Source organism: Sinocyclocheilus rhinocerous, unplaced genomic scaffold (assembly GCF_001515625.1).
Source record: "Sinocyclocheilus rhinocerous isolate Xijiao unplaced genomic scaffold, SAMN03320098_v1.1 scaffold502, whole genome shotgun sequence".
NCBI lineage: Eukaryota > Metazoa > Chordata > Actinopteri > Cypriniformes > Cyprinidae > Sinocyclocheilus > Sinocyclocheilus rhinocerous.
In genome coordinates, this window is record NW_015641028.1 from 319,083 (window position 1) to 330,056 (window position 10,974).

The 10,974-nt window shown below is 35.0% G+C and overlaps 2 protein-coding genes across 3 annotated transcripts in view; one reads left to right on the plus strand and one right to left on the minus strand.

Annotated features, from left to right (window-relative positions):
• LOC107754089 (coiled-coil domain-containing protein 189-like) overlaps positions 1–3,424 on the plus strand; it is a 4,622-nt gene extending 1,198 nt beyond the window's left edge. For both annotated transcript variants that reach the window (XM_016570406.1, XM_016570407.1), the window contains 6 exons: positions 1,252–1,418; positions 1,530–1,600; positions 2,191–2,307; positions 2,425–2,497; positions 2,586–2,699; positions 3,210–3,424. In XM_016570406.1, the coding sequence (XP_016425892.1) occupies positions 1,252–1,418; positions 1,530–1,600; positions 2,191–2,307; positions 2,425–2,497; positions 2,586–2,699; positions 3,210–3,370 (703 nt within the window). In that variant the 3' untranslated portion in view covers positions 3,371–3,424. The remainder of the gene's footprint in view (positions 1–1,251; positions 1,419–1,529; positions 1,601–2,190; positions 2,308–2,424; positions 2,498–2,585; positions 2,700–3,209) is intronic.
• A 1,051-nt stretch (positions 3,425–4,475) lies between these two features.
• Positions 4,476–9,073, minus strand: LOC107754103 (phosphorylase b kinase gamma catalytic chain, liver/testis isoform-like). The gene is made up of 9 exons (XM_016570425.1): positions 8,911–9,073; positions 7,856–7,959; positions 7,602–7,777; positions 7,461–7,515; positions 6,863–6,928; positions 6,586–6,749; positions 6,379–6,469; positions 6,130–6,283; positions 4,476–4,649 (listed from the first exon to the last, which is right to left on the minus strand). The coding sequence occupies exons 2-9, from the start codon at positions 7,948–7,950 to the stop codon at positions 4,476–4,478; spliced, it is 975 nt and encodes a 324-aa protein (XP_016425911.1). The 5' UTR covers positions 7,951–7,959; positions 8,911–9,073.
• Positions 9,074–10,974: the final 1,901 nt, after the last annotated feature.

Consider the following 10,974-nt stretch of genomic DNA (forward strand, 5'->3'; position numbering starts at 1 on the left):
AATAAAATATTTACAAAAATGTGAGGGGTGTACTCACTTCTGTGAGATACTGTATATATTATTTGGTATAATATAAGGCCTCACAGCTGACAATGCATATCAGGGCGAAAACCAAGCCATGAGGTCAAAGGAACTGCATGCAGAGCTCAGAGACAGGATTGTATCAAGGCACAGATCTGGGGAAGGCTACAAAAAAAATGTCTGATGCACTGAAGGTTCCCAAGAGCACAGTGGCTTCCATAATTCTCAAATGGAAGATATTTGGCACAACCAGGATTCTTCCAAGAGCTGGTCGCCCAGCCAAACTAATCAATTGATGGAGAAGGGCCTTGTCTAGACTGGTGACCAAGAACCTGATGGTCACAAGTTGAAGGGTCCAATGAAGGTCTATCCCTGCACCTAACCCTCAGTGGGACTTCGTACAAAATCTTACAAGCTTGATTATACAAATTTATAAAAAATTCACCACTAATTCAACAAAATGAAAAATAGTTACAAATTTCCATGCGAGTGTGTTGTGAAATATTTAAGCCAGGTTTCCTCAATAGGCGGCCCGTGAGAGAAAAAAAGTTTGGCCTGCGCTAATTTCAAATAATGTGGCATGAAAATTCAAACGCAGCATCAGAAAGCAGCAAAAACATGGCGAGTGTGTAGAAAAGAAAAGTGGACATGGAAAATAGATGATTCAAATGTGAATGGACTGAACAGTTTTGAGTGAGTGACTGATATCTTTGTTATGGAATACAGTGTTGGTTCGCAGTGAGTTCACAGTTTTAACGTACAAGTTTGCTTTAATTTATTTTCAAGATCTGAGGTAAATTATCTATTGTTGCTTTCACTATGGCTATAAAGATAACGCAAAATAATATTCAAACTCACATTAGACACTTTTAACATCGAATAAAGCACATAATCATTACCTGAGATTATCACTGTCATATTTTGTATGTTGCTCCTGCCGCGACGTTGCAGAAAATAAAAACCGTTCCTAAAATAGAATCCCATGCCATGTCGCTTATTGCCACGTGTCGCAGTCGCGGGTGGTTAGGACAAAAACTACAAGGAAAAGATACTTTTTATCGCGTCGTGTCTGGTTGGACACCCCCCCCAAATGCTTAAGCTAGACAAAATAACATTTTTTAAGAATCTGTTAGACCCTTTTATAGAAATGCTACCCTGATAATAATTGATGCATGATGTTCAGGAACTTGCAGGTATTACATGAATGCACATTGTCTGCTTCCCCTCTAGGATTTTGTGCCGTGCATTATTGGCCTCTGATGTGGCTCAGCCGAAACTGAGAGTACTACTTGAGCTGTACACAAACCTTGTGTTGTTCTGCAAAGAGCAACATTTTAACAGGGAACAAACGTCTGTACTTATCTCTATGATCAAAAACGTACATCAGTTTAACACAGGTAATGCACCCATAGTACTCATAACTTGCTTAATAAAGTACTTAATAAAGAGTTAACTGTATAGAATTTTGTACAAGAAAATATAAACACTCTTTCTTGTCAACCTTTCAGAAACGCCCCTCAATAACACAGATCACTGTTTGACCTACTGCAGTGAACTTCTGCTTTGCCATTCAGTCAGGGTATGTACATATACTACCGTTCAAACATTTTGGGTTAGTAAGATTTAGTTCGAAATGAATACTTATATTCAGCAAGGACGTATTTTAATCAAATTGATCAAAAATAACAGTAAATACATTTCTAATGTTACAAAGCATTCTGTTTCAAATAAATGCTGTTCACATTTAAACTTTCTATTCATCAAAGAATCCTGAAATAAAATCTGTTAAGCATATTAAGCAGTATCACCATTTTTAACATTGATAATACTAATAATGTTTCTTGGGCACCAAAATCAGCATATGAGAATAATTTCTGAAAGATCATGCAACAGTGAAGATTGAAGTAAAATTCAGTTTTTCCATCTTATGTATGAATTACATTTTAAAATATGTTAAAATCAGTTAAAAGCAGTTATTTTAAATTGTAATATTTTAAAATATTGCTGTTTTTACTGTATTTTGAACAAACAAAAGCGTAAAATATATCTTTCAAAAACATAAAAAAAAATTGTACATACCTCAAACTTTTGAACAGTAGTGTAGATCTTATATCTGCATAGACATTTTTGTGCTCAAACCTCTTTTGTTCTTTTCCCCATTAAACACAGAGGCCTCCTTTCAGTATTGACCTTTTCAGCTCGGAGCAAGTGACACAAATTTTGTCCTATTTCATCAACACATATATGAGACATTATTTTTTATACAAATACATTTTTACCCCAGAGGTATGTATGAGGCTGTGAATCTGTCAGGCCAAATACTGTGCGTAAATTAAGTATTTATTTATGTTAACAGGAAAATTAATGATGAACTTTATGACCACTTTCTCTTGCATGGTAAAGGTACAGCTGGATATATCTTTGTCATATATTGGAATACCTGAGGACACAGATATAGAGGAAACTGCCCAATCTGGTACAGTAATGCACATCTGATGAAATAAAATATACCTGTAGCATACAACTGATAATTGAAAGCATATATGGTCAATTGTTGTTTAAAGAAAGTGTTGCAGATGGCAAAAGAGAAACTGAGAGGGAGACAGAAATGGATGGAGAAGTTCAACAAAGTGCTGCACTGGAAATGACGGCTACAGAGACAGACAGTCTCGAACAAGGTACTAATATATTAAAGTTTATCAACAGGGTTACAACAGGTTTAATTGAATTTGAAGTAAATAAGACAACTCCAAAAACAAATTTGCAAGCTTGCACAAGGTATTAGCTCTAAAATATATTTTTGTTAATACAAATCAATGAATAATTTCATCCAGCTCCCATTTGACAAATTATTAATGAAAAATATCATAATTTATGTTTTTAATTTATTATTTGTTTTCAAAACATAATATAATTAAATCTTAAATAAAATTATTAAAATAAAAAGGAGCGAAATTTAAATTAAATTATTATACATGTATGCCCAGCTTCCACAAAACACAAAAACTTTTTTTATTCATTTAGAATTTATTTTAGTAATTTAGAAAACCTGTAAATACAAGTGGAAGAGATTAAAAAAAAGTGATTACATATTATTGAATGCCAGACTGCATGCTTTAATATGTAATAATCACTACATACAACAAATGTGCTTATGTTTATATTATATATTTTTTTCCTCACACAAGGGTCTTCTCTAAAGTCTGAGCTAAGGACCATTGTTCAAAAGGAAGTGACGGATGAAGTGATGCGTTTGACTGCTCAGCTACAACAACGGCTCCAGGACAGTGCTGATCAGCTAAATAATGCCATTAGTAAAGTGGAGACCAACATTCAAGTTAAGAAGTAAGAAAATGTCCCACTTCTTTAGTTTTGGAAACCACTCATTTAAAAAAAAAAAAAAAACACAAAATACAGCATTTTTTTTAATCAACATTTTTTAGACATTTCTGTTGTGTACAAAAAAACAAATGGATAATGTCTGATCGACTGTGATAAAAAGAAACAAGTGGTACACATAATTTAAGGATTTTAAAACAAAAACATTTTAAAAAAAAGCTATTTTTTTTAGATTTAGATAATTTTTTAATAATTTAGAAAACCCTGTAAAGACAAGTGGAAACAATTTGGTAACACTTTAGAATGATGGTCCGTCATTAATCATATGCTACTGTCGAAAAGTTTGGGGTCAGTATGATTTTTTTTAAAAGAAATTAATACTTTTATTCAGCAAGGATATTTCAAATAAATGCCGTTTTCTTTCATCAAAGAATCCTGAGAAAAGTTACATTTTTAACAAAAATATGTTCCAACATTGATAACAATAAAAAGTGTTTCTTGAGCACCAAGATGGCTGCTGAAAATGTAAATTACATTTTAAAATATTAAACAGTACTGACATCACATTTCACAATACTACTGCTACTGTAATTTCTTAAATAAATGCAGTCTTGGTGAGCATAAGAGACTTTCAAAAACATTTAAATGCATTCATACACAAAAGCACTCATACTAAGCTACACTCCAAACTACTCTGCCATACTCTCTGCTACCTGTACTACAATCATTCACTCAACCAAATTCAAGGACTGTAAACCTCTACAAGTCTTAAACCATTAAAGTGTACTTCATCTCTGACCGGACTAATTAAAAATGCCAAAAATCGGCCCGATTAATCGGACGACCTCTACTGTGAGTGTCCTAGAGTGGCCCAGCCAGAGCCCTGACTTTAACCTTATCGAACATATCTGAAGAGACCTAAAAATGGCTGTCCACCGACGGTCCCCATCCAACCTGACAAAGCTTGAGAGGATTTGCAAAGAAGAATGGCAGAAAATCCCCCAATCCAGGCTTGCAAAGCTTGTTGTGTCATACCCAAAGACTTCATTAAAGTGTACTTCATCTCTGACCGGACGACTTATGTCTGCTCAGTTTCCACCAGCACCCACACTAGTCTACCTCACAGGTAGTTTATATAAATGAAAAACCAAACAAACACGCACCTTAAATGTCTTCCTGGGGCTAAAGAGCCGCACATCCTCCTTTTGGTACTGACGGAAGAAAGGATGAGCTAAAGCTTGCTCAGCCGTTAGACGAACTGTGGGTTCCACCACTAAAAGCCTGGAGATCTAAGTGTATTCAAGCAGAGGTGGACAGTAATGAAGTACATTTGATTGAGTATTGCACTTAAGTACACTTTCTGAGTAACTGTACTTTACTTGAGTATTATTTCTTCTGGAAACCTATGACTTTAACTTCACTACATTTGAAAGACAAATATCGTATTTTTCACTCCACTACATTTCTATCAAGGTCCTCGAAGTAGAAAGTGGTTAGCAGCTTTGAAAGTCAATGGGTGCTTTTTTTTCTTCTTTAAAATGTGATTTTTTTTGACAGCCTATCGGTAATTTTTCTTTTAGGGTTACGTGAAGTGATTTTCCAGCATTTTTGAACATTGACTAGTTGCAAATGTGATATTTATTTATAACAATTCAATAATAAGAAGTTAATATTGTGGTATATATTAGACACAATATTGTATTGATTTTGCAAAATTGTGTAAATGAAAATATTACCTATAAATCCACAGAACAACAGTTGTGCGTCTCCTAACAACGCACAGTAGGTGACGGTGTTTGACTTGAAGTAGCAGTGCACAGACTGTTCTGTGTATGACATCAAAGTACTGCGAGAGTGATGTCATCAAATAAATCTTGCTGTTTTGCTTTTTTGTTAAAGCAGTGTTGTTTTTGTAAAGTTATACAGCTACAGCTGTGTTGCTGGGTTTTAATTTTTTTCTTATCAGTCTGTATTTACCGCAATTTCACTGTCAACTCAGTTCAAATGTGGATGAATGGCTACATGTAGATGTGTGCACACACCGCTAGAGCTGTATGAGACCACGACCATGCTGCTTTTGTCGGGGTGGGTAGGCTTGTTAAATAAATGTGTTTTTTTTTTGTCAACTCGTTTCATTTCTAACATTCTACATTTCCGTTTTTAACACTCTAAAAGCTCTTTACTCCAAAGATACTACAGGTTAGTCAGTGTATTCAGGTGTAATATATTGTAAGTTGCTTCAGAGGCATAAGGTATTGCAAGTATTACATACAAGAATAATAAAACAGTGCATTGACATAAACTTAAGTACTTTTACTTAAAGGGTTCACCCAAAAATGAAAATTCTGTCATTAATTACTCACCTTCGTGTTGTTCCAAACCCGTAAGACCTTAGTTCATCTTCGGAACACAATTTAAAGATTTTTTTGAGGAAATCTGAGGGTTCTCTGGGATCTGGGTCACGCGCTCGCGTCATGATACTGTCGTGAACGCGCGTCCACATGTACTCACAACACGAGGGTGAGTAATTAATGACAGAATTTTCATTTTTGGGTGAACTAACCCTTTACTTAAGTAAAAATCTGTCTTTTCAACTTTCACTTGTAATGGAGTAATATTTGACCAGCAGTATCTGTACTTTCACTCAAGTAATGGAGTTGTGTACTTTGTCCGCCTCTGTATTTAAGAGAATGCACATATGGTTACATTTCTCAATGCTAGCAGTTCGCCTATATGCTACAGGCTAAGAGAATGCTAAGAGAATCTCACCAAGTCTTTGACGGTGTCAGACCGGTCATCCCACTCTGGAGAGCTAAACTGGTACCGGCCTTCCATGATCATTCTCAGCATCAGCAGCTGTTTGCGATGCCAGAATGGTGGAGAACCAGCAAGAAGCGTGAACATGATCACACCACAAGCCCACCTGTGGAAAAACATGGAGCAAATGATGAACCAACTGCAGTACAAAGCTTTTGTGACCCCAAGAAAGGTTTATTAAGGTTTAATAGCAAAACTCACAGGTCAACCTCTTTCCCATATCCGTCATGTGTCTCATCCATGGAGCACTTCAGAATCTCTGGTGCCAGATATCCTGGTGTTCCACACAACTCTAACAAAGGAAATGGACAAAGACCAGTGTAAAAACATTGTATGTTGTTCAATTTTAAAAAGTATGAGAATCTGTTTTGATTTGCCGCTGTGGAAGGACAGGGTTGATTTTCTCACCTCTTAGTTTTTCATCAGGCCCCAGCAGGACTGAAAAGCCAAAGTCAGAAAGTTTGATGTGTCCCTGGTCGTCCAACAGAATATTTTCAGGTTTGAGGTCACGATGTACAATATTTAGAGAATGTAGATACTGGACAGCCTCCAGAAGAGCACGCATCATACTCCTAAAAGCGAGAAGAGTTTTGCAGGAAATATTTGTGGCTAATTATGGTATGAGGAGAACAATTTGCCACCATAGAAACTTGAAGCAAGATCTGAGAATAAATTTAAACCTCACCTGGTTTCCTTTTCACTGAGAGTGACTTTTTCAGTCAAGTAATCGAATAGCTCTCCTCTCCTCATGCTGTATGAAAAGATGTGTGTGAAATTACAACATATACACTACTGTTTAAATGTTTGGGCTTGCTAAGATTATGCTTACCAAGGCTGCATTTATTTGATCAATTTCAGTAAAAACATATTTAAATATAGTTAAATATTATTACAATTTAGAATAACAATTTTCTAGTTTAATATATTGAAAAATGTAATTTATTTTTATGATGGCAAAGCTGAATTTTCAGCAGCCATTACTCCAGTCTTCAGTATCACTTCAGTATCATTCTAATATTCTAAGATTATCAATGTTGATATCTTTCAAGAAACTGTGATAGATTTTTTTTTTCAGGATTCTTCTTCAGAAGTTTATAGAACATTTATTTAAAATGCAAATCTTCTGAAACATTATAATTGTTTTTACCGTCACTTTTGATCAATTTAATGCGTCCTTGATGAATAAAAGTATTAATATCCTTTTATTTCTTTAATTAAAAAAAATATATTACCGACCCCAAACTTTTCATAATAATATAACATAAAATAATATATATACTTACAGGTCAAATACCAAAAATATGAAGGTTGTTGACTCATAAGAATCAATAAGTGTGACTGAAAAAGGAGCACAGATAAGGTCAGTTACTATTCAGAAAGGTTTGAACAGATGTTTAAACATTAGCAGTACATTTCAGACTCACTGATGGACGGGTGGCCCTTCACCACATTGAGCACATGGATCTCCTTCAGTGTGGAGCTCTTCACCTCCTCTAACTGCTGTTCCGTCATTTTCTCTGCAGTGATCTCAATGATCTTCACTGCAAACTCCTGCCCTGTGTGTTTGTGTACACATCTGCGCACCACACTGCTCACACCTCTGCACAGGGGACAGTTCAGTTACAAGATATCTCAAAAAGTGACACCAAAACACTTGCTGAATCAAACAAATACTCACCTCCCAATCACCTCTTTGGGATCATACTTCTGATAAAACTCTTTCGCACCGACCCAGTCGGGCAGTTCATCTCCAAGAATGATATCACGAGTCATACTGATAACCTAAACCAGACACATTTATTTACTTTGATTTGAATGAGTGAAGAGAAGAGATACATGTTTTCTTCTTGTGTATTACATATCTTGATTGCCCAATCAACCAATCAATCAGTCATGCTTGTGCTATCATATTCCTCTAATGCACAATGTCCCACTACACTTAAAAGCCATTTCAGGGTGTGATATTACATCTAAACCACCACAGCTGTTTACCTGAAGCTGAATAATTCTCTCTCAATGCCCATTTTAATGGCAACAAAAATTCAACATGATCTGAAAGCGGTGAAGCACATTTTTAAAATGTTCTTAGTTTATCTTCAAAAAAAAAAAAAAAGTGTATTCCTTTGGGGGTTTCCATTAAGATCTACTAAATATTTATTAAGATTTATTAGATCTAAAATATTTATTAAGCATTATTGTTATTACTATTATTAATGACAATAATAATTAATACTATTAATAATACTAATAAAAATTAATTAATAATGTTAATATTTGTCGTAATAGCACGTTGTTTTACATGTTCGTAATAAATGTTTTAAATTAGTTGCTATAACGAAGTTAATTGATATAACGGACATGATTTCACATTAGTTGCCATTTATATACATTACAACCCTAAAAACATAGGGAACTACAGTGGACAAATGTGTAACCCTCTCAAAATACATTATTTTTTAAAAGAAGTAATATAATAGCATATATAGACATAGTAATATTTTGATTAAGAAACTGTTATTTATAATAATGTAATTGTTTAATTATTTAAAAATGCATGCATCGAAAGGTTAAACCACATGCTTGCAGACTGATAAGCGTAATACCCACTTACATGAAATAACAGCACAGAGTAGCAATAACTGAAAACAGTCTGTTCTGAGAAATGAGCTGTTGCGACCAATGACCTCGTATTCTGTTCCTGTCCCAACCCCGAAAAGCCTAAAGTGTACTCACAACCACTTCCACAAAATCAACCGAAGTGCACAGTCATCTGACGGCTCAGTGTTTTCACCTGTCCGGCTGAAAACATGAATTTGAGGCCACTGACAATACTGCCATAGCACTGCAGAAATTTTTTGTAGGGCTCCTGGGAATGTCAACAACACCCTCGTCGACTCGCACTTCTCTGCCTTCTTCTTCTTCTTCCGTTTTTTGGCGTGTTACATCCTGTGTGCATATCGCCACCTACTTTTGCTGTTATGCAGTCATGGTTTATTTATTATCAATTTATTCCTTGTTTTTGCTTTTCCTGTTCTTACACACGTATATACACAAATATTCCTACTTAAATAATTATTCGATGCTCCATCCCATTCCTTCTCCCCAGGCTCCACCTGGCGCTGCGTGTTCAGCTCCTCCAGACTAAATCCGTGGTCTTCTCTGCCTTGTAAAGCACAGATGCTGTACTGTCGTTGTTCATCACTGCCACCTATAGGATGGAGCGGGTACTAGCACAACCTATTTATTGAGTCATTTCTTCGCTCTGGTTTTACCAAAGGAAATGTAACAAGATGTGGCAACAGATATAGAACAAAAAGTTTTTACATATAAAACATGAATAATCATTTTGAAAAATATGGTCAGACTCCAATCAAGTCAGGCAAATAAACGCTGTTTTACTTTACATAAAGTTGGTCACTTCATGGGGCCTGTCATGCTGAGATCCCATGACCAGCTGAATACAACTTATAGTCCTCCTAGGAAGATTGTATTTATGAGTTGGTAAGTCTTAAATACTACATCAGCTGCTTTCTAAACACTTTGGTCAATTGAAAATGCAAATGCTCCTAAGTAAATAGCACTATTGATAGACAATTAATGCAAAATCAGTAACAGCTGAAGGAAATACACTAAACTATTAAAATTATTAAAATAATCAATAATTTAAATATTAATTAAATTTAATAATAATTGATATAAACAGCAGCAAGATATAAACAGTACCAATCAAAGTGCAAAGCCCATCGTCTGATGGGATGGACAGATTGGGTCCTTGTTTCTGTGCTTTTCATTCTCTCAGTGATTGTTCTGTCACTATGCTGGCTTGACTATGGGCAGCACACTCACTTCAATGAGCTTGAAATAACCTACATAACATTGTCTTTTCATAAGTTTATTTATTTTGTCTTTTCTCCGTTTATTTATTTACTTACTTTTGATCCGTATTGGGCAGTAACGCATTACTTAGTAACGCGTTACTGTAATTTGATTACTTTTTTAGTAACGGAGTAATTTAACGCGTTATAATTTTCAAAATAGTAATTAGAGTATAGTGATGTTTGCAGCGTTGAGCAATGCAGTGCTGAAATTGGCGTGCTCACGAATCCTCTCATTATAACACACGAATTGTAGACATTATGAACGATTAAACGGGACAAGACTTGATAATGATTCACGGGACTCCCGCAAAATAGAAATATCTAAACATAAAATATCTAAAACAAATGAACTGTTATTCATCTATTATATATATAAAATATAAAATATAAACGATTAACAGGTGCAAGCGTATGCAGAGTTTCTATTTAGGCTATAACAGATGTTTGCAGCGTTGAGCAATGCAGTGCTGAAATTGGCGTGCTCACGAATCCTCTCATTATAACACACGAATTGTAGACATTATGAAAGATTCATTATGCATATATTATTGTGTTATAACAGAGATTTGTGAGATTGCGATGAACTGAGATGTCTTTTAGAGATTATAAATGCAGCGCTCTTTGCTGGCATTCTGCCATGCCAAACATGTACGCAGAAGCCTATGCTTGCTTTAGTTAAAAACAACAGTGTTCTGTGAATGTTGATGCTTTAATAACAAATATTTATCCGGAGCGTGTATGCTGGGATTTCATGAATTTCATGGAGAGAAAAAAGTAACGTAACTAGTAATGTAACTAATTACTAACTACTTTTGAAATAAAGTAATCAGAACAGTAACGTGATTATTTTTAAAAGGAGTAATCAGTCATTTAATGACATTTTCAGAGTAACTTGCCCCAACACTGCTTTGATTAACAG